General features: G+C 38.3%; 1 protein-coding gene across 2 annotated transcripts; it reads right to left on the bottom strand.

The window, feature by feature from the left end:
• Window positions 1-1,332: 1,332 nt before the first annotated feature.
• LOC115816656 (complement C3) lies at window positions 1,333-20,887 on the bottom strand. Of its 2 annotated transcripts, none has more exons than XM_030779689.1 (41): window positions 20,801-20,887; window positions 19,992-20,190; window positions 19,492-19,660; window positions 19,165-19,235; window positions 18,705-18,793; window positions 17,989-18,071; window positions 17,733-17,820; window positions 17,242-17,341; window positions 16,647-16,767; window positions 16,378-16,493; window positions 15,983-16,129; window positions 14,853-15,056; window positions 14,420-14,611; window positions 13,968-14,123; window positions 13,642-13,771; window positions 13,405-13,476; window positions 12,797-12,991; window positions 12,381-12,498; window positions 12,016-12,104; window positions 11,748-11,890; window positions 11,332-11,544; window positions 10,471-10,548; window positions 10,277-10,346; window positions 9,955-10,158; window positions 9,204-9,279; window positions 8,949-9,108; window positions 8,648-8,743; window positions 8,133-8,289; window positions 7,642-7,805; window positions 5,453-5,611; window positions 4,808-4,867; window positions 4,605-4,695; window positions 4,466-4,514; window positions 3,831-3,921; window positions 3,359-3,448; window positions 3,087-3,192; window positions 2,877-2,966; window positions 2,704-2,784; window positions 2,361-2,444; window positions 1,679-1,814; window positions 1,333-1,583 (listed from the first exon to the last, which is right to left on the bottom strand). In XM_030779689.1, the coding sequence occupies exons 1-41, from the start codon at window positions 20,869-20,871 to the stop codon at window positions 1,442-1,444; spliced, it is 4,950 nt and encodes a 1,649-aa protein (XP_030635549.1). In that variant the 5' UTR covers window positions 20,872-20,887; the 3' UTR covers window positions 1,333-1,441. The 2 variants fall into 2 exon arrangements, with proteins under 2 accessions (XP_030635549.1, XP_030635550.1); XM_030779690.1 differs by having other exon boundaries at window positions 10,277-10,363; window positions 10,485-10,548; window positions 11,739-11,890; window positions 12,387-12,498.
• Between the last annotated feature and the right edge of the window lie 3,252 nt (window positions 20,888-24,139).

The raw sequence follows: 24,139 nt of genomic DNA, 5'->3' as shown, positions 1-24,139 counted from the left end.
ATTGTTTCATGCAATTAATGTGCATGAAAAAGAGGAAGTACATTACATTGAAGTGAGCAAAAATTTTGTGTTTTGCCTGTGCATGTGTTGCAACGGTTCTTCATATTAGGACAGAAAGAATAAGCACTTTTTATGATGTGTCATTCTGGTCTTTAGGTGTAGTCAAAGGATTATCTTTAATCTTCATCTTCATCTCTTGTTTCAGTATTTAAGTCCCTTGTCTTTCTGTGCCCTTTGCTTGGTCTAGGTCCATGCCTTGGCCATAGTCACGATGTGTTGTCTATGTTCTGTGCTTCTCTCGAGTTCTTTGCATTAAACTATTATCGATTTTTTTTGTTGTTGTTGGTTGTTGCTGTTGTTGTTGTTGTTGTTGTTGTTGTTGCTGTTGTTGTTCTCAAGATTATCAAAAGTAAAGTTGCTTTTTATACTACTCATGAGTCTCAGATGTATTCTCTGTAACTGGGTTTGGGTCATCTCAACAGCTTTGGGAAGAAAACCAACATGTACCTGATGTGACAATCACCAGTATTAGCTGTCATAGGAACAGAACACAGTATTAACTGTCATAGGAACAGAACACAGTATTAACTGTCATAGGAACAGAACACAGTATTAATTGTCATAGGAACAGTACACAGTATTAACTGTCATAGGAACAGTACACAGTATTAACTGTCATAGGAACAGAAATGCATAGAAATGTTAAGGATGCAAAGGAAGTCTTTCTGTTGGGACGTTCAACATGGAATTCACAGAGCCACAGTTAACAGAGCCACTGCTGAGCCACTTCCGATCAGGCCTATTAGGGACTTGAGCTCATAGCCTTGGTATTTACTTTTGATTACCGTGTAACTACAATATAATCATCCTTTATTTAATATGCTTTATTTTATGTTTTCATGGGCAAATATTTATATTCAAATTCATTGTACTAATCAGTCTGTTTAATGATTGGTCAGTAATTCATTTACATACTGGCATGATTTCGTTGACTAGACCACAGAGAAGAGAGTGGAATCATAGTAGATTACTCACAGATGAGTGGTGTGAAACTACACACTACACACTATTATTATTATTTTTATTGTTCTTATTATTATTATTGAGGCTCTAAGAACAAAGAAACAGTGCCACATATAGTATGGAACAAAATCAGTAGGAATCACATAAATTTTTTCTTCATGATTTAGTGACTTTATTTTTAACTTGTGCCTGACTTTCATGATCCATGTGCAGATTATTTGAGGTGTCTGTCATACACTTTGTCAGGTCTTTGATAAATATCATTCCCATCTGAAGATGACACACTACATAATAGTGACTAGTTAGACATGGTTCCAAGTTTGGTAACAGTTCTCATCAAAAATATTGATTGTGTTCAGCTTGGGTAAATAAAAAGTAGTGTGAAAACTGAAATAATAAACAAAAATGCTGAGATGTCTTATGTGCTGCATCCGCGGTTCATGAACATGTGGACCAGTCCTCTGATGCCTGCGAATCTTTCTCTGTACTGTGGAGTTTGGCTTTCTTCTCTCGTGGGCCAGTATTCAATCCATGTCTTCTCACCCAGTAAATACTGCAATCTGAGGATGGGAACAGATGAAATGAAAAGTCTGTCTCTCTTGAAAACACACACACATACACACAAAACACACATACACACACAAGTAACACCTACTTTCCATCAATCCTTGGTAAGTCTGTGGATCGTCCCATAATTAAGTAAGTCTTTCCTTGCAGTAAATCCAGGGCATCTCTACAGTGTGGATGAGCCATGAAGATGCGTTCTTTCCCCTCCACTCCAGCATCAGTACCTACAGCAAAACAAACAGCCTCATCAAAACATCACACAAGCTTTCATTTTCTACATCTATAAAGAGAACTTGTCTGAGTATAGTTTGTTTTAGTGTTTGAATGATCGGCATTGTGCAAACATTATACTACAGAACTGCTGGTTCAAATGGGAAGAATCGTTTAAAAATCGTGTGACTTCCATCCGTAGGGAAAGCGTGTTACAATATGCACAGGTTGTTCAGGTAATACTGACTGCACATTGAATTTGACACCTTCTAATTTAGACTCTTTATTATGCAAAGAGCAAAGGATTGGTCATATTATAATTAAAGTGATTTCAAGTTGTGTTTGTATCTTTTATAGCTGATTATCAACATTTCCAAGGTAAACAAGTAAACAACCAAACAAACAAAAAATCACAAGGGACTGAACAATGAAGTAAAAGAAATTCTTTAGAATTAAACTTTAGAATCAGCAGTTGGCCAAAAAAAAAAAAGAGAGAAAAAAAATGGGGCAAAGAAAAAGAAAGGATTTCTTTTACTGAAAAGAGAACTTTAAAGCCATACCTTCTTTAATAACTTGGTCAATCTTCATGTTGTAAATATCTGTGTGTTCAGTCAACTTGCTGCTTTCCAAAGTAACTTTGTAAACTGTAAAGCAATTGTAAAACAATGATTGTCATGTCCACTGCTGAGGAAAACCAACCAGGTACCCAATATCTATTTTCTTAAGTAAACGGTTAAATAACTGTCCTTTAGTTTTGACTAAAGTAAAACTTTATATAGTTAGATATATAAAGTATTATATATTATAGTTAGAAAATATATTGTTTTAATATCTACAATGTTTTACGTCAATCTTTAGAATTTGCATGTTACACACACACATACAGCTTTCATCAATATTTACCATAATCCATGCCAGGCTCACAGGCTTTGTCCTCACGTTCTTTCTCTGATACTTTGCCCTTCTTCTGTCGACTGCAGTTTTCTGTGACAGACATGATAAGAGCAATTTTCTCCAGGGTATACACACACACACACATACTTACACATACTTACACATACACACACACCACATACCTTCTGCACATAGGCACAGTTTTCCATGGCATATTCTGTTAAGGTGCCCCTCTTTCTTGTTGGGATGGTAGAACTTCACACAGCGTTGGGCTGTAACAGGTTACCACACACATGACTGGTTAAGTGTGTGTGTGTGTGTGTGTGTGTGTGTGTGTGTGTGTGTGTGTGTGTGGGTGTGTGTGTGTGTGTGTGTGTGTGTGTGTTACTCACCTGGAGAATAGTACTCATACACGGTGATTCCAGTAGGTTGAAGAAGACCCACTTCAATTACCTTGTGAACCCTGAAAACAATTTTGTCTCTGTGCTTATGAGAGACCTGGACAGAGAGAGAGAGAGAGGAAGAGAGAGAGAGAGAGAGAGAGAGAGAGAAGGAGAGAGAGAGACAAAGAGAGAGAGAGGGTATACTCAGAACTGAGTTTATACATAGATAGATACTTGACTGATAATTGTAAATTACTGGTGTGTCTGTGTTTCTGCAGTACCTTATCCAGGTAGATGATGAGAGAGCCTCTTTCTGACAGCTGTTTATCCATCTCAAACTTCTGGATGTACCTGTCTCGTCCAGTCATTAGCTAAACATTGAGTCACAATGGAGCATCACAGCATAGTACAGAAACTCATTAGAAAAAAAAATCTGCTAAGATGTCTTACACCAATGTCTGCCATCACAGATAAACAACTAAAACTAAAGTGAATTGAAAAAGTGAGCTGAACCAAATGTGAATCATTATTTTGAATATGTCATGAAAAATCACAGAATGATACAAATTCTCTTTCTCACACTCCTCCAAGTTTTTCCCCTTGTCTGTAGATATGACGGAGGTGTCTATCTGGGTGTATTAGTACATGAAGACATGAACCATCTAGTATCCTTCTCTAAAATGCCTAGATCCATACTAACAAAACAAGAGATGTGGATATCTGACAGATTATGTGCCAGTCTGTTCTCATCACCTCATTCAAATCGTGCTCGTCCACAACAAAGCCTGTCAGCAAACCCACATCCAGAATGGACATAGTGGCATCTCTGTCCCCAGACTTATAGCTACATAAAAGAACAAAACAGAACCAAACACACACACACACACACACACACACACAGATTTCATTTGTAAAGATGATGCAAAATGGGCCAATTTTAACACCTGTTTGGGCATTTGTGGGTAGCTCAGCCTTTTACAAAAATATATTTGTAATTAGTCCAAAGTCCACATCAGGGGTAATCTTTAAAATTTACTCAGAAGGCAGCACAAAGCAGCATCCCTTTTCAACAATAAACATTATAACATACTCATTTGTTAAAAGGGCAAAGTTAATTAATCTCTGTTCTCTCATTAGTTCACATGTTATAAATTACATATAGCAGAACATATTTCTCCATGTGGTGTGTTTTGCAGTATAAGGCTAAATAGGAGAAACAGTACTACTGTATTTCTCAGTTTTTACATTAACCTTTTTTCTTTTTTACTTATTATCCATCTGATCTTTATGATTTTCACCACATAAAATATCTGTCCACTAATGAGCTGACTGATTTAGCTTAGAATTATATTCTTCTCATAAACATGCTAACATTTATGTTTACTTACAATACTTCAATGCTCAACTGGTATGTTTCTTTTGCTCCAGGATAAGACACTGAAATGGAGAGAGAGAGAGAGTAAGAGGGTCTCAGGTCAAAAACATCCTTTTTGGCTCAAATTGAGTGGAAGACTTGTGGACTCGTACCAGCTGCTTGTTTGTCCATTGTCACTTCCAGATCAAAAAGTTTGCAGTCACCCTCCTTTGTAACAGGTTTGGCGTAGTACAGTGTCAACACCTGAGTGACAGGTCAGACAGGATATTTGACAGATGTAATGAACTCATAAATCATCCGTTATGTTCCTTTTTTTAAGGGAAAAAAACCAAAACTTAGAATCATAAATACTTACTGAAACAGCTCCAGCACCAGTTCCTTTGGCAACAACAGTGAGGTTCTGGTCAATCTGGAGCTGTGGGTATGATATATATATAATGTGTAATGCATGTATTTACATATAGCTTATAAAACATATATATAACAAAGTAAATAAATAAAGATATATAGTTAAGTAAATAAAGATATACATTTCATATGCGTGTGTGTGTGTGTGTGTGTGTGTGTGTGTGTGTGTGTGTGTGTGTGTGTATGTCTGTGTTTGATATTGACTTCAGAGTTTTGTACGTATATACATTTGATTGGCAGGTCATATAACCACGGCTTCACTGATTTTCAGTCTTAGCTAAATAAATAAAAATAATTTGATACCCAGGAATATCAGCAGAGACTTCTTCACCTAGTTGTTGGATTAGTGTTAAACACCATTCTCTGCCCAGAGGATACAAGTTGTGTTCATATCATGTTGTAAACTTTCCTGATGCTCAAATCTTTATTTAGTCTCTGTATTAGCTAATCTAAGTTTTTTTTTTTTTAATATGTGTTAATGTGTTGTATCAAAACATGGCGCTAAAGGATGACTCAGCATGTTATATTGTCAATGCATAATTTTTTTCCTCCAGTATTTTAACTGTTTGAACTCTCCTTTGTCTCCTCCTACCTTGTCTGAGCGTAGCAGGTGGGAGTTTCCACGGTTAAAGGACCATTTGATGGGTTTCTGTCTGCCAGAAATCTGAATATCCACATCTAGATTTATATCCTGCTGCTTTTTCCCTTGTACACGGTATTCTGCCACAGCCTGGAACACCATAATGGTTGCCTAGGAAACAAACAGTAGTAGTGGTTGACATCACAGAGTGTTTTTTTAATCTAGAACATACCTATGTCCTTTTTGACCAAACATAACTCACCCCAGATTTGGTTACAAGTTTGTCAACTTTGAGACTGTATTAAACTCCGTAACACAGTTTTAATTAAACAGGAACTGATTGCCAGGGATGGATTTCACAGAGAATGCAATACATTTCATTTGATGATATGAAGATAGAAAATAAACTTTACAGAAGAGACAAAAATGTCCAGCATTACTAAACACAGTCGCTGAGTTCCATATTAAACAGTCACTTCCTTGCAAACCTAAGGACATCCTCTATTTCAGTGATTATACTGTTCAGTTTGACTGTCTGTAGTATGAGAATGATCAGTGATTATACTGTTCAGTTTGACTGTCTGTAGTATGACAGTGATCAGTGATTATACTGTTCAGTTTGACTGTCTGTAGTATGAGAGTGATCAGTGATTATACTGTTCAGTTTGACTGTCTGTAGTATGAGAATGATCAGTGATTATACTGTTCAGTTTGACTGTCTGTAGTATGAGAATGATCAGTGATTATGCTGTTCAGTTTGACTGTAGTATGAGAATGATCAGTGATTATGCTGTTCAGTTTGACTGTAGTAGGAGAATGATCAGTGATTATACTGTTCAGTTTGACTGTCTGTAGTATGAGAATGATCAGTGATTATGCTGTTCAGTTTGACTGTAGTATGAGAATGATCAGTGATTATGCTGTTCAGTTTGACTGTAGTATGAGAATGATCAGTGATTATACTGTTCAGTTTGACTGTCTGTAGTATGAGAATGATCAATGATTATACTGTTCAGTTTGACTGTCTGTAGTATGAGAATGATCAGTGATTATACTGTTCAGTTTGACTGTCAGTAGTAGGAGAATGATCAGTGATTATACTGTTCAGTTTGACTGTAGTATGAGAATGATCAGTGATTATACTGTTCAGTTTGACTGTCAGTAGTAGGAGAATGATCAGTGATTATACTGTTCAGTTTGACTGTAGTATGAGAATGATCAGTGATTATACTGTTCAGTTTGACTGTCTGTAGTAGGAGAATGATCAGTGATTATGCTGTTCAGTTTGTCTGTAGTATGAGAATGATCAGTGATTATACTGTTCAGTTTGACTGTCTGTAGTAGGAGAATGATCAGTGATTATACTGTTCAGTTTGACTGTCTGTAGTATGAGAATGATCAGTGATTATACTGTTCAGTTTGACTGTCTGTAGTATGAGAATGATCAGTGATTATACTGTTCAGTTTGACTGTCTGTAGTAGGAGAATGATCAGTGATTATACTGTTCAGTTTGACTGTCTGTAGTATGAGAATGATCAGTGATTATACTGTTCAGTTTGACTGTCTGTAGTATGAGAATGATCAGTGATTATACTGTTCAGTTTGACTGTCTGTAGTAGGAGAATGATCAGTGATTATGCTGTTCAGTTTGACTGTCTGTAGTAGGAGAATGATCAGTGATTATACTGTTCAGTTTGACTGTCTGTAGTATGAGAATGATCAGTGATTATACTGTTCAGTTTGACTGTCTGTAGTATGAGAATGATCAGTGATTATACTGTTCAGTTTGACTGTCTGTAGTAGGAGAATGATCAGTGATTATGCTGTTCAGTTTGACTGTCTGTAGTAGGAGAATGATCAGTGATTATACTGTTCAGTTTGACTGTCTGTAGTATGAGAATGATCAGTGATTATACTGTTCAGTTTGACTGTCTGTAGTAGGAGAATGATCAGTGATTATACTGTTCAGTTTGACTGTCTGTAGTAGGAGAATGATCAGTGATTATGCTGTTCAGTTTGACTGTCTGTAGTAGGAGAATGATCAGTGATTATACTGTTCAGTTTGACTGTCTGTAGTATGAGAATGATCAGTGATTATACTGTTCAGTTTGACTGTCTGTAGTAGGAGAATGATCAGTGATTATACTGTTCAGTTTGACTGTAGTATGAGAATGATCTGAGATGTTCTGAGAGAGAATACCTGTGTGGTGCCACTTCCTCCATAGTGAGATTTCTGTCTGTTCAGCCAGTGAACTACCTGTCCTGCTTTGTCAAAGTCTTTGGCTTTGACCAGCGCTAACAGGGCATAGGCTGTGGCCTCTAGTGAGAAATGATGGCCACCAGGGACTTGCCAGTAAATGCCATCTGTATAGAGGACAAAAGATAAGATCAATTTTACTTCACAGCAGTACTACCAATAGTGATTTTCAGGACAGCCAAGTGTTTTCTTGTCTTTACCAGGTCAGTCTTAGGCTTAAGTAATTTCCCAAAGTCAGCGAGGTGTAGCGTGTGTCTAAAAGACCAGCTCTGTTCATTGACAGAGACGTTTAATTTTTCCACCTCATCAACAGATTTCTTGTGTACATTTATAGGTCATTTCATTGATTCCCAGTTTGAGCTTGATTGAAAGAAGTTGTAAAAATTCCACTAACTTGTGTGTTTGAAATTAGAACTAAAGAGAAAGTGAATGACCTTTTCCTTGAGTTGAGTGCCTCATTAGAGTGTCTTTATCAAGTTTTCCTGCGTTGGCCAATGCGTAAGACGACATCGCAACAGCATAAGGATTTGTCAAAGATGGCAGCCGACCCTCTAAATACTCCACAGATTTCTTGATAGAGTCTGGAAGACTCTGAAGTGGAGACAGAGAGAGAGAGAGAGCGAGATCTATTACAGCCAGAGAAATGTATCAAATCTCCATCTATAGAGTTGTTTTAAGGCGATAACGCAATGGTGGAACAATTAGAAATGGCGATCATTTCATTCAATATTAGTTAATATGCGCGTCAGCATATTAAGATGGTATGACAGCCCCACAAATTAGTCCGATTGGGAAAAAAAACATTTTGATTGTAACTGTTTACTATTTTACACATAAATGAATGAAACATTTACTGAATAAACATAACATACTACAAATCCAGATGATGTGGATGAATGGGAAAAACAACCAAGGAAAAAGCTGTAGGGAGCATATGGGATTGACTCACACCAATGCTGTTCACACATAACCTGCTGCCTTCCTGCATAGCGATGAGCACAAAAGCTGTCAGAGACGCATCAGCATCTTTCCCTCGCACATCGCCCTGGAAACAGAGAGTGATCATACCAAATTAATACAAGCTCTCTATAAATTGTGAAGTTTAGAGCAAGGATTTGAGAGTGTCACTTAGTTTAGAGAGGCTGCAGACCAAACTTGTGTAAGATTAAGCAATCTGTGGAGTTACATAAGTATGAAATTAACCTTAACAGTAACTTAAACTGATCCTTACCCCCTTCTCTCCAACTTACCACCATCTCTCCATGGATTACAGGAGCATCTTCTTTAAACATGCCATCAGGAAGTTGTTTATTCAGAATCAGCCACTTTAGTGCGCTGCAGATCACGTTGTCCTCAATGGAAATGAGGTCGCTAGCCATAGCGAAAACTTTGGCCACATACGCCGTCAGCCTTTGACACAAAAAAACAATGTTTAACACATGAGTTTTGGAAGACTGATCAAATATAAAAGAAAAAAATAGAGAACAAATGACAGAATTGCTTACCATGTACTGCTTGGTCTTTCAATCCATGCAGCATAAGAACCATCTGATTTACGATAGGCAAGCTCACGATTGTAACCTAGGCAACAGAGATTTAATAATATCCACTTGAGTGCTACAAACACTGACCAGTAATGAGGTTATTGGCAGTAGGTGATTTGTAGGGAGATGAGGAGGGATGCCATCCCCCTTTTTAGCAAAATGACCAAAATCACCCTTGTTAACCTGTCATGCGCCTATGAACTCTACAGAATGGTGTCAGTGACCATTTGGCCATCCCCCTGTTAAAAAATAACAAATCGCCTACTGGTTACTGGTATTGACATGGCATGGTACTTCATTTAGAAACCAAAACAGACAATATCTCTACAGTATCTCTACAACTGCAAATATTAACTTGTGGTGCTGATTAAGATAGTTAAGATGATATTGTAGTCTCACTAGGTGCATTGCTAATAATGTCAGGTACCTGGGTTCCAATTTGTCATACTGTCTGGTTTTAATACCAGAGTAACAATGGACTCATATGGCTGAGGTTTTTACCTTTACTCTTGTACACCACAAACATAACAATTTGGTCACACATTTCACAACAACCACTAACCTCCATCATGAACTGGGGATGTACATGATGTACATGTTACTGACAACAAACACCATTCGAAGAAATATGTTTGTGTTATCATTTGGATACCTTCTGCTACCTGGCTTGGATCTGAGGAAATGATCTCTTTTGTCACAGAGGGTCACTGACCTGTGGTGATGTGTTTAATGGCGTCATTTCTGCGGTTCAGTCCCACACGTTCCCACTGCTTGGTGTTGTCCAGGTAATGCGTGGCGATGAGGGGAAGGGTCATGTAAATCATATTTTGTTCTCCACAGCCCACTGGCTGGACGATGAGGGAGCCCATGAAGTCTCCACTGATTGCCTGCTCAAGGGTCTGGCTGATCTCTTCACCTGAAGAACAAAGGACAAGAATGCATGCTGAGGAATACTCAATGTGTGTTTTACATTTTTACATGTTACTGAGTGTGTGTGTGTGTGTGTGTGTGTGTGTGTGTGTGTGTGTGTTTACCTGTCACAGTTATGTGTGTGCTAGCTGGGGTGTCAGGCACCCGTCCTTTTGGGGGATCACTCCTAATAAACTCAACCTGTTCACTACCTGAGAGAAGAGACAGAGAGAGAGAAAGAGAGAAAAACAGAGAGATGTTTGGTGTCATAATGACCTGTTATTAAACTACATGCTGATTATTGTTGTGTTTATCCAACTCTGCTCCTCTTACCTTGATGTTTAGCTGGGTTCAGTTCCAGATTCTTCACTTCAAGCTTGGTTAACACACCTTCAGGCTGGTGAACAGGGAGAACATGATGTACACTATAGAAACTTGGGTAACACTTTACTTTACAGATCGATAATGATATGGTAATACTATGGTAATAAGTTGTACTTATCCATAAATTAAATGGTAATTTCCTAGTTGTTACTAAATATTAAGACAGCAATTTTATTTTATTTTATTATTTCACCATTTTATTACTGACTTGTTACCTCGATAATTACTGATGTATTTAGTAGGAAACTAATGTTTAATTCATGGATAATTACAACTTGTTACCATTACTTTACCATTTTATTACTGACTTGCTACCCTTAAAATTACTTATTATTTAGTAACAACTAGGAAATTACCATTCAATTTATGGATAAGTACAACTTATTACCATAGTATTACCATATCATTACCCTATAATTGCCCATCTGTAAAGTGCTACTGAAACTTGCATTAATTTGTAGCTCTACACATGATCAGAAGCATGAGTTTAGACTAATTACTACACTAATTACATTCTATCACCTGATGTGTACATATGATCTTCATTCTTTGATTGCAATTTCAGCTGGAGCCAGCAGGTAGCAGCACAAAGTCATGAATTCAAAGACATTCTCCTCAGATCAGTCAGTGTGAAGAAATCTGACTGTTTGATACTGCCTAAACCACATAATCCACTTCAAACTTGTATCATGACATCACAATATAAAAGGTATTAAGACTGACCATTTTGAACTTTTTTTTTATTCTCCTATAGTTCCTGATTTAGATTTAAAACGGGGACAAAATGCAAACTCACCACCACACGCAGTTCCTTCCTGATGCCGTCTGTGCTTATACCTTCTGAGTCAGAGGCTTTCACTTCGATAGAGTGCTCACCCAGTTCCATTGGGATGATGACAAAAGGCACAGCACGGGTAGACATTTTATTCACCCTTACATGGGTGCGGTATCTGCCCCTCTTGCTGGCAGAACTACACACATTTTCAGTCTCCATCAACTCCACTCGCACCTGAAAAAGAGAACCAGCCAATCATGTCTCAGCACAGATGACATGGGTCATCTAATTGTGCCACAGCAAGCCACCAGACAGAAACTGAAAACCGAATATAGTTTAATTTCAGTAAAGTTACACATTCACCTTGAACATGGATGCCAGTCACTAAGAGCAAGACAAATTTAGCCCATAAAATGCTATTAATAAACAGAAATTACCTTTTCTAGGTCATAGTCATTGTAGTTATGCAGGATGGCTTTGATCTCTAGTTGTTCATTGCGTACAGCTGAATAAGGCAACTTCAGATCAATGAAGAAATCTTTCACAACAACCATCTCATAGGTGTCTGCCACACAGATACCTAAAAAAAGAAAGTCAAAAAGATGATTGATCAGTTAAGATCCAGTATTGGTCTTGGTGTAAAAAATGTTAAAGAGTTTTTCAGACAGAGAGACAGACAGATGATAAGACAACTGGGATTCTGACCAAGAGATGGAGACAGGCTGATAGCTGTGATTTCCCAGGTGGTGATGGAATCTTTCAGGAAGCTGCTCTTGGTAATGGATGTTGTGGGGCTGAAACAGAAAGAGGAGTGGAATATTTGTTCCAGAACATCCCAAGAAAACCTCAGTTAAAATGAACAAAACAGGGATGATTAAAATGAAAAATTAAAAACAGTTGAAGCAATTTTTTCAATATTTGTTACTTTTCGATGCTTTGACTTTGACTTGTTTCAAAATATCATGTCAGCTTATGGCAGATATCCTCTTATTTTAAAGTGAAATAAACGTTTCACTGTATCTTAAAACAACTCATAACAAATTGTTAAAAAAACTTTTTCTCCCACAAACCATGGCCTGTTGTCAGGACACTGAGGAAGCAGTTCATCTTCCCAAAGCCAACTTTCTGGGAACTGAGTACGTGATGTGATGTCATCAGAATCTATAAAGAATTCATCATCTTCTTCACCTGCAACACACACACACACACACAGGTGGATGTAACTCTCCATGCTGATGGTGCAGTTATGGTCTGATTGAGATGTCTGTGTAGACTGCTGTGGTTGGATATACATGGGGTTTCAATGAGGTTTATGAGTTTTGTTTAACCGAGGACTGTGTTTTAAATTGTAGTTTAAATGTGAGTGTGTGTGTGTGTGTGTGTGTGTGTGTGTGTGTGTGTGTCTGTGTGTGTGTGTGTGTGTGTGTGTGTGTGTTTGGTTGTGGTTTAGATAAAGGTGTGTGCTGGTACAGTGGAGTGATCTTACTGCGAGCGAGAAGCATCTGTTCATCCTTGGCCTCTTGTTTGCGAGTGGACATTTCCTTGCAGCAGTGAATGAAAGCCTTCACACACTCATCCCCATCAATGATGAACTCTGACCTTCTCTCACATGTGTAGCCCAGTTTATTCTCTCTCATTCCATCCAGACAACACTGCTTTGACAGGCCTGAGTATTTATCCGCTGAGAGCAGAGAGACAGAGACAGAGAGAGAGAGACAGACAGAGAGAAAGAGAGCTCTGTGAGTTCTGTAAGTCTACCTACATACTATATTCTATTGTTTCATAATAGCAAAAAAATGCTGCTCTATTAAAAAAGCTGCTCTGTTGTTATTAACTGTCCACTTTTTGTTGCACAAACGAGCTGACTAAATGTAATGTTCACACATAGACATCTTGCTTGTGACTGGTGACATTTGATGACATAGACATCAAATGTCCACCAATCACAAGCATTCCTCTGAATGAAGCATCTCTGGACAGAGCGGCAGGTGAGTTTGACAGGACACACAGAGATGGCAGCTGACAGAGAAAAATTAGTTAACAGGAAAAATGATGGTATTTGTTAATAGGTGTTAAATAAATGCAGTCTCTTACTCAGCTTTTTGGTGACTTCCAGAATAGTCTCAGCGCGTCGTCTTCTCTTTGCTGGTGTGGGGCATGTTGTTACTGGAAACATAAAATGTGAAATAGTAAACTAGAGTACATGAATATATATTTATTGTTCTGGCAATGTACTTGATCCCAGCTGTGTGTATGTGTGCACTGTGAAAAATATTGTTTATTTTTTTGTGTACTGTATGATGTATAAAGCAATTATGACAAAAAACCTACATGTTCTGGAGTCAGTGCCTCCTGCAGTATTGGACTCAAACAGCAGTCCTGCATCATAGAAAACCCCCATACTGTCTTTACCACTACCAGCCGTACAACCAGTGTCATGTTTCTCAATGATGTCCCAGATCTGTGAGGAGAGAAAAGAGAGAGAGAGAGAGAGAGAGAGAGAGAGAGAGGTTGTGTGTGCTTACTGTGAGAGAGTTTAACAGAAAATACAATCCCTTGCCTTAACTTCCAATCACTGGTGAAGCAGTGCTTTCTGTAACCTTAATAAAATACTAAAATTAAATAGTAATATAACTGTGTTTGACTGGGTTGGTCACCTTGGTTTGGGTGAGTCTGTTCTTGTTGTTGAGCACATAGACTCCTTTATCCACAGCCACCAGCCCAACCTTAGCCCCAGGGTCTCCAGTGATCTCTAGACTGAAAGGTTTACCAGGACTGTATGTGTCCCTGGCACGAACGGCTTGTACTTTCAGCTGAGAAAGAGAGAGAGAGAGAGAGATGATAAATCTGTTTTATAATGGGGATGTTCTGTTCAACATCATTTTGTTTTGTGAAATTTAGAGAATTTAAGTCTCCTTTACTTTTTCCATGATAAAGGCTTCATAATATCCTCTAAAGGAACATAAACATGATATTGGTTAAAATCCACAAACTGACCAAAAGGGTGATGTGACTATGTCACCATAATGACTATGACCATTGTCACAGGGCCACAAAAAACGAACAATTTTAGGTTGGAAATCTTCTCAAATTTTTCTATAAAACGTACCGTTCCCATGCAGGTGTCCTTCACATCAACCCAGACCGAGTCAGACACAACCTCCGAAGAACCTACGTGGTAATACGCCACCAGACGGAAAGCAGGAACCATGTCCTTTGTCACTGTTAAAGATAAAGTCACCAGAGCCTGGCCCTTCCTCTTAAATCTGTCAACTTTCACAATCTGTCCTTTACTAAGAATCTGTTGACAAAGAGAAAATAAAAAAGAAAAGGTACTGATTAAACAGTGATATGGATACTCTGCAAATAAATATCACGTCTTTTCAGTTACACACTTTATTAAAAACATGTGTGCCAAATAAAACAAACATATATTAATGTAATCAACATTATATACATAGTTAAGTAACAAATTAACACTGATACAGAGTATAAAATGACTTCATAAGCAATACATCATGTGATCACAAAGAAAATTATACCATATAGGTGAAATCTTGCTCCTGGACTCCAGGACTTTTGCCCAGGTTGAGGTTGACCTTGAGTTGATCTCCGATTTGGAGTTCTGTGGCATCTACCCCAATGTGCAGGTAATTTTGGGAGCCGCCTTTGGTTGTGTAAGCAAAGGCAGACATGTGGTTCTTCGCCTGTCTAGCATCCGTAAGCCGTGGATCGTTAGTCTTGACCTGATACGTGTAAAATAAAAAAAAAAAAACAGTGATATATTCTCTGTGTTATTTTGAATGTGCATTTTCCTCTTCTCCAGAGAGTCAGATTCTGAAAGAAAGTGTCTTCATCCTGTTCTCTATAGAACTGTTTCCCAATCCCTGCCCATGGACCGCTCTGGGTAGGCTTAGGGTTAGGGTTTTGACTGGTTCAATCTCGTGTTGAAATGAAATGAAAAAAAAGGGGAAAATGAAACTCTAACACAGTGGTCGTCCATGTGGACTGCATAAGTCAGCCACTGCCCAAGCTATCTCACTCTGAACATGCTGATCACATCATTTAGACTAATGGGCTTCCATAATCAAGTGGATATCCACACATGTAGGATTGGGTATGTTAAAATTATATGAGTTATTTAAGTATCTCCCTGTCTGTTTGTTTTTGTGAGTACATGCGTGTTAGCATTACCTCACATACAGGATTATGCCTGTGCTAATGCGTTTGGTATTTGCTAAAACAGTAACTGGCTTAGTCGTGAATTATATCTTTTTAAAAAATAGATATTCTTAGTCCTAATTACATGTATTACACATTTATGGATCTCACGATTGTCCTACAGTAATATCTGAGTACCTATGTCATGCCTTATAAAATATAATATGTGGACTGTAAATATTACTGATGGTTGTTCTACCGTTGTATCTGGTCAGAGTTGTTAAAGGGTTGAATGAAAGTTGTCTGCGCACTTTTAATAAAATGAGAACAAAGATTTACGTGCAGATTTTTTCTGTTTTGAACCAGCCTGTTTTTTTTCATTCTACTTCTGTTGCTAAGTTAACATGGAGCTTTTTGAAAACCATGCTGCATGTGCGTGCTGATAATTTAATATGTGTGATGTGAATTACAATAGAGCCTGTATATGGAATATGGTCATGGCAGGGCTTACAGAGATGTGCAGTTGGGAGGATCCTCCCTCGGAGTTGACCGTGAGCTTTGCCATCCCATTTGGTTTGGTTCTAGCACTGACTCCACCAGGCTGAGCCACCACTTCAATGTCTCTTGCTGGTGATTGGTCAGGATTGGTTACATAGACCTGTCAAATTCACACAGAGCAGAATTAGTACTCAAGGGAACAGGAATCCTGCCATTGCTCTTGGCATTGCTCATAATGTGACTTACTGTTGAATGACATGTCATAATTCAATCTGAAAGTAAACCATCTCAGATCAAAAAATTTAGGGTTTACTTTCAAGATAAATGCAAAGAATGTGATCCCCATGCTTTCCTTGTAAATATTTATGTTTAAACAAGAGAAATTTAAACAAGGAAAATATGTAATACCGAGACATCAAACGGCATTCCAGGTTTGAAGTATTTGGGAGTTCCCTTGAACTGAATGGTGTATGGTGATGTCACAATCTGAATGCCACCCTTTTGTGCCTCTACCATTTCACTGCCTAGAAGCACACACATGAACACACAAACAGTGCACGGTTTACATTATATTTAGAATGAAAACCTTAAGCCACAAAGTTAGTAACAAATGATAAGGAGAGAGAGAGGAAGAGAGTGAGAGAGAGAGGAAGAGAGAGAGAGAGATTATTTCTTACCAGTTTCTGTTAATACACTGACAGTTATGTATATGGACCGCCCAACAAGCTCAGCAATGCTAGGGAAGGTCTGCTCGATATCACTTTTCTTCAGTACTGCCTCACCTAAGCCATTTCTGATCTGAAATCAACCAAAATAAAATAAAAATATTAGATCACAATGACCAGCAAAAGACTAAGCATGTTTGCGACTATGAGAGAGAGAGAGAGAGAGAGAGAGAGAGAGAGAGAGAGAATGGGTAAGAGTTTGAGTGTGTCTGTGCATACGTGTAAGGAACATACAAAAAGACAGCATAGGAGGTAATGAGAAATGAGGATCTGGTATTATGATAACCAAAAGAAGGCAGCACAAAGGTCTCCCTAGGTGACCATGTCATGAAAGTTAATTCCCAGTTTTACATAAAACTAATATTCATGGGGAGCACATACCCATCGACTGGATCACGTCTGAACCTGAAACAGCCCCCCCCCATTGTGTGTGTGTGTGTGTGTGTGTGTGTGTGTGTGTGTGTGTGGGAGGGAGAGAGAGAGTTTGTGTGAGATAGAGTGTGTGAGAGTTTGTGCGCACAAAAATTGCAAAAACTGTAATATTCACCTCTACTCTCTGTAGAGATCCAGGAATAGTTCTCTTTTCCTCTGTCATCACTCCAAACAACACAAAACCTACTCCTGTCACCTCCTTTCCAAACAAATACCTTAAACAGAACCAAACAGAATCATATTAGCAAAGGTCAAAAACTGCAGCTGAAAAAATTACATTTTCATCCTAGGAAATAAAGAAAACACTACAGAAAAAAAAACTAAACTGAATCAGAGGAAAAAAAATATAACCACAAAGTTATGTAAATACATCACTATATGCAGTTCCATAAGAAAAATCAAATGAACAAACACACACACACACACACACACACACACACACACATGAATTTGGTCATGCCTTTTGAAGTAAGGATCATTACTTGAAACGGCATGACCTAAATGACGAATAAAGATGCATTCAAACTTACAGACATTAACGTATTTTATTTTAGTTTAATAAATCCTAAACAGTGGCTTTGACATAAAAGCAACATTTTTTATTACCTTGCTTGTATTTCAACCTTGAGCTCTTTGTCGTCCACATAGAAGAAAGCCTGGCTTGGTTTCAAAATAATCTCAAAACTGGGCAACACTATGAGACAACAGACAAGAAGTCATATCTTTCAAATTCTACAATACCAAAAAAGCAAGAGAGACAGAGATAGATAGAGAGAGAGAGAGAGAGAGAGAGAGAGAGAGAGAGAGAGAGAGAGCGAAAGAGAAAGAGAGAGAGAGACAGAAAGAGAGAGAAAGCACTCACCATATTCTTTAACTTCAAAGTCAGCAGTAAAATTCTTCTGTGGGGAACTTATGAAACTTGTTACCACTTTCCAGGTCCCTGAGCTTCACAGAGGGAAGAGTCAAAGGCAGGAATATGAAATAGCATTAAAAACAAGTCCACTTTCATACAACTGATAGGTTTAATGGTGTCATGTGCAGATATGATTTATGTACATATTAACCCAAAGTTCAATATATTAACACCAAAGAATAGTATGGACTTTGCTTTATGTTTGAGCCAGTGTCCTATAAACACTGATAAAAACAGTTTAGGTCTATGACATATTCATTCGCTTTTGAATCATGGAAGTTTTGAATGGTTTAGAATAAGGTGAGGTTTCATTCATCATATTCCATTTTAACTGATGGATGAAGAGATGTGTTTAGGAGGGACAGAATACTGTGAGCTTCACATAAAATGTAGACATGATGAATTTGATTACATAAATGGATGACTTTATGTCACATTGGTGTGCTTACACTTTGCCTAATTTTCACTAAATGGCACTAAAATAACAAGTAATACCTAAATCTGTCTTGCTCTGTGTGTTTCCAAACAGTCAGAAGCGCAGTTTTTACAGTTTACAATTACAATTTACAATTTAGCATTTAGCAGACGCTTTTAACCAAAGCGACTTACAATCAGTGCATCAGTTGGATTCCTAATACCTCATAAGCAGATATTTTTAAACATACCTAGTGATTTCAGGTAACTGGTACTTTCCAGACTTAACCCCTTGCTCTGGAAAGACAGTCTCTTTATGTATGATGATATTGTCTGGGGTCTGGAGGAAAACAATAATGAGTTAATGCTAGTGGTCATGTTTTATGTTGCTTTATGAAAAATTATAGATTATGAAAATGCTAGTTTTACATGAGAAAGCAATTTTAATGTTTCTGTTTTTTGTTTTACTTTTGGATGTGTTCAGTTTTTATCTCAAATCACAAATGACAAATGTTTTAAAATGCATTGTTTGGACATTGTAAAAGTACAACTGTCAGACACATTTTGTTATGAGGGTCACAGCACATCATTTCTTCAGTATTAAGTTGATGTATATGTTGTCACATTATATTATAGAGTAAACTGACAGACAATGGATAATTTTGAAACTGTAATCGACTCTATGTATAATGTACTAATGGGATTATTTACCATAATTTCCACGGAGATTCCACTTGTCACAGGTTGTAATCCAGGATTTACACAGAAGAGCCTGTAGAGAACTGGTGAGAAAATAAACATAAATCAGATCATAAGTTATTGTGTGTGTGTGTGTCTGTGTGTGTGTGTGTGTGTGTGTGTGCATGTTTGTGTGTGTGTGTAAATTGTGCTAGAATCTTCTGAAAGTTTATTTAAAACACTAGCTTTCCCAGGCACCATTTCCTTGCTGTGGTATATAAAAAAGGTACACATTATTTACACAATACTGACAGAGTATGGCCATGTTCTGTTCATATGTTTATCCTAGACCAGTCTCACCTGTGTTATCTGGGGTATAAATGGTCTTGTCAGTCTGAACGAATATATAGCCAGACTGGAAGGAGACCAGTACCACTTTCTCCAGCAAACTGCCAGGGAACTGGGCCTGCAGGTAAACATACTGCTTCTCCAGGGGATCCTCACCAAAGAAATCTTTTGAGTTTGGAATCTAAAGATGAATGAAAGGCATAACATTTGACAACGTCCTGAAGTTTTAGGACAGTATAAAACATTGTCTCATGCACTTTATTCAGTAAGCTAAGGTGAATACAGTCTAAATACACTGCTTCAAAAAGTAATCTCATCAACAGATAAATATGCAAGGCTAAATTAAAGAACTGATATTTCTATATTGTAATTTTGATAAATACATGACAATAATGATGTTTTATACAATGTTGCAATCAAGATTGCCGTGCTAAGAGTATTACAATATGTTTAATACAAACATGTACAGTTTAGCAACCATATTGAATCTGACACAGATTGTCAGTCCTCACCTCTATGCTTGTTAGAAGTTGATAGTTGTCGACCGCAGTCAGAACAACATCTTTGGTCGTTATGGTTCTGGTCTTTCGTGGATGGTCTTTCACCACAATGTTCACATCAATGTTTCCCCCACCGGTATAGTCCTGTGCCTCCACAAACACGTTCTCTGGCGTACCCACCCTCAGGAGGTTAGGGGCCGACATGATGTAGCTGTGGGAGGGAAAAGTCAAGAGGTGAACGATATATAAGCTTTTTTTTTTCTTTTTACAGGTGCATTTATGTGTTAAAACTACAGACCAAAGCCTCACAGGAACATTAATCTGTATCCCTGTCTTATTTAAAACACTGACATGTCTCAGTGTGACATGTCTCAGTTTCTCTAAATCATACAGGTTGTTGAACTCTTCACTGACTGACTGACTGACTGACTACAAAACCACATGCACTCTTAATATCAAACGCATATGATATCTAAGAGAACCTGTTTTTTAACATGTAGGTACATTTTGGGCATTACTAGTGTACTTCCAAAGTTCACATTTTTAAGCTTAAGCTAATATGCAGTCCAAACAGAAACAATCATCATCGAAATTATTTTTTGCCTCAGTTTTCGAGTATCATTTTCAAAGTTCTAAAAGATGTGGCTTTAACTGCACATCAGCTAAAGATCGTGGCCTATGCAGTTTTATTCCTCGCATTCTGTAACTGCTTGTGTTCCATTGTATAAGCACAGAGCTGACAAACCTCATCAGTAAATTTACATTTACTGTCCATCTGTATATCTGTGTGTGTGTGTGTGTGTGTGTGTGTGTGTACTCACAGTGGAGTGCATTCTGAGACCAGGGGTAAGGAGAGAGAAACCACGGCCAGCCACACCAGGTCCATATGCATCCTGTCTGTCTGTTCCTGGCTGTATCTGTCAAAATGTCTGTGAGGCTGGACAGCTTTTATAGCCCTCCCCACACAGACTTCACACAGGGATGAACAATGGTGAGTTACTTCTGAGACACTGATATTGTGCAAACATCTCGTGACACTAATTCTACAAAGCTACGTAGATAAAAACAATGCCCTTTGTGTTGTGATGCAATCACATTCAACCCAATATACCTTAGGAAGCCTTGTGACCTAATTACCACAACTGACGATTCTGATGAATGATCAAGGGGAAAATCTAAAAGTAAAATACTTACTGGGGGAAAAAAAAAAGCATTTGCATGAAAAATGGAGGATTTGGCCGGAGGTGTGGCTGAAGACAATGATGGTCATTTGGACAAACCAAGCCAGCCCTTGCTGTAATGTATATCAATGCACATGAATTTACATTTTAGAAGTCCTAATTTTAGAGTTTTAAAACAATCAGGAGAGAAAGAGAGAGAGAGAGAAAGAAAAAAGCACTAAAAATGTTATTAGCATTAAGCACAGATGTTAATGGAGAAGGGGATGTGCTTGTTTATGCAAGAAATTTAAACCTGTGAAGGCTGTACTGCGACGTGAGGTAACTGGCCTATCCAGGTAACTTCTGGTTCAGAGTAAGTAGTAATTCTCCTAATGGAAGAGCCAAATGGCTTTGTTTTGCTAGGAGAATGAAGCCATAGAGCATTTCTATTAGGAGGTTTACTACTTACTCTGAGTTAACTTAACCAGAAGTTACCTGGGTAAGCCATTTACCTCGCTTTGTAGTACAGCCCTCTGGTCTTTGGGACTCTACTGAGGGCAAAGGGTTAAACAAACAAGATATTCCTGTAACTTGCATAATGCACTCATGCCATCTGTGTCAGTGTACCCTTTGGACAATAGGACATTGCTTCTTTATACCCACTATTGATTCCTACAGAGTGCACAAATGTGTACTCAGCAGTAGCATTTCCAACAAATTGAGGAAAGAAAACAAACAGCTCTGTCATTCCAACATAAAAGCTATACAGCATAACAGTTCCACAATTTTGAAAACTGGAATCTTGTTTTTAAAAAGTAATAATAAGTTCAAATATAGCTGTAAGCAGCAATGCTGGGGCCAAGCAGCTCACAGGCTGACCCCTACTCTTAGAGCTTTAGCAGAAGCCAAGAAAATCCACATAGCACTCCCATGGCCTGCCATAGAAAACCAGAGGAAAAAAAGGATAATACCAAGATGGCTATAGAACAAAATGGACAACACAGAGGGTTCTTAATTTCTCAACTAGGGTCCTTTACTGTGATGACTCACAAGAATTTTCGTTGAAATATCTGCTTTTCTCTGAAGTAACTGGGATTTTACTACATTTTTACCTTTCTTCTGGTATAGCGTCCCCATGTGAGACTTCATGGGTACTTAGTGATCCTCCTGGCAATAAGGTGTTCCAAGTTTGGCATCAATCCATGTAACATTGCTGAGAGAAGCTCATTTTCTATTTTAGAGCCCAACCCAGCAAAGTTCACTTGACAACAGCGGCCATATGAGTTGGCCTAGCAGAATTCTTTATAGAACTTTTGCTCAGATCCCTCTCTAAATGATACATACCACATTGGATCAGCGGTCTAAGACTAGTTCACAAAAGACTAGTTTTTGAAAAATTCTAAATGGCGGACAATCCAAAATGGCAGATTTTCAAGAAATGGATCCATTCTCCTCAGCATGACCAAGGCAATAAGGTGACATAAAGGTCACCACTCTGGGTCAATCGGTTCAAAAGTTATAAGCAATAATGTACTGTGGAATTTGGCCTGCTGGTGGCACTAGAGGCAATGATGGAATGAAAACAAATTTGGTGACTGGACACCTTTGATCTATGAGGGTGCCAAATTTCATCATGATCCATGAAGAGCGTCTATGGTCTGCCATTGTGAATTACTTATTCCAATATGGCCGACAAACAAAATGGCTGACGGCTATGGGTCATAGTATTCCAGTTAGGGCTTGATACTGTGATGATGAAGAAAAAGTTTGGCTGAAACATTTGCTTTTGTCTTGGAGTTATGGGTATTTGAATACATTTCTTAATGTTTGTCTGGTAAAGTGCCACCATGTGGCCAAATTTCATGAAACCTGGTGGGTATCCAGGACACTGCCGGTCAGTGAAATGTACCAAGTTTGGAGTTGCTGAGATATGCTCAATTCCTGTTTGGTGGCTTCACCGTCAACGTTCTTTGGACCACCGCGGCCGTATCCTTTAGCCTAGCAAAGTTCTTTATTCAAGTTTTGGCCAGTCTGGTCTGTAGAGGATGTGTACCAAATTTGGTGGTGATTGGATCAGTGGTCTAGGACTAGTTTGCAAAAGTAGGTTTTTCGAAAAATTCAAAAAGGAAAATCTAATGAGTCGAATGCACCCATCTGACTCGCCATGACCCAAGGATTCCAGGGGAAAAAAGATCACAACTCTAGGACAAACGGTTCAAAAGTTCTAGTCAAAAAAGTACCCTGAAATTTGGCCTATTGGTGGCGCAAATGGGATGCATGGATTGACACGAAATTTGGTGAGTAGACACTTTGGGCTGTCCTCTATCAATGTGCCAGATTTCACAACTTTTTACCTTATGGTTCTAGGGGCTGCCATAGACTCCCAGAGGAGAAAGTATAATAATAATAGTGAAGAATGCTAACAATTACAATAGGTGCCTGCAGCTTCGCTGCTTGGCCCCTAAATATAGCTGCAAGCGGTGATGGCGGGCCCTCGCGCCTCAGCCAATTTGCAACCCATGAAATGTCGTCATCCAGTAAGGCACTCACATCTCACGGGAGTGCAAAATTACATGGTAATAGCAACAGCTAAAAGGATGCGGTCTTATCAACAGAATCATTTTTACGCGAACCAAGCAATCTGCCAAAAGTAGCACTGCGAACAGGTGGGCTGTTTTAGATTAACGATTTCTTTTGTACACATGCAGGCATAAGTGCATAGGCTTAAATGCACAGTGAAATTCTTGTTTATAAAAGCAAATATGTTGAGATTAAGTCGACGAGTGTTGTGTATCATGGCATCAGGCGACATAGCGACAGCTAAAAGGATTCGGACTTATCAACTGAATCATTTTTACGTAAACCAAACAATTTGCCAAAAGTAGTGCCAGCAACAGGAGGGCTTTTTTTTTAGGTTAACCATAACATTTCCTTTGTACACACACAACCGTAAATGCATAGGCTTAAACGTACAGTGAAATGCACTGGCAAAGCTAATTC

The sequence above is a fragment of the Chanos chanos genome, chromosome 7 (assembly GCF_902362185.1).
Source record: "Chanos chanos chromosome 7, fChaCha1.1, whole genome shotgun sequence".
Taxonomy (NCBI): Eukaryota; Metazoa; Chordata; class Actinopteri; order Gonorynchiformes; family Chanidae; genus Chanos; species Chanos chanos.
This window is presented reverse-complemented; position numbering and strand designations above follow the sequence as displayed.

Excerpts from the sequence above, each read along its gene's own strand:
- LOC115816656 (XM_030779690.1), bottom strand. The coding sequence starts at position 20,871 with ATGCATATGGACCTGGTGTGGCTGGCCGTGGTTTCTCTCTCCTTACCC. Across the intron at positions 3,922-4,465 it reads CAGTTGAGCATTGAAGTATT|CTATAAGTCTGGGGACAGAG; the intron begins GTAAGTAAACAT and ends TCTTTTATGTAG. Across the intron at positions 1,584-1,678 it reads TTACCAAGGATTGATGGAAA|ATTGCAGTATTTACTGGGTG; the intron begins GTAGGTGTTACT and ends TCCCATCCTCAG.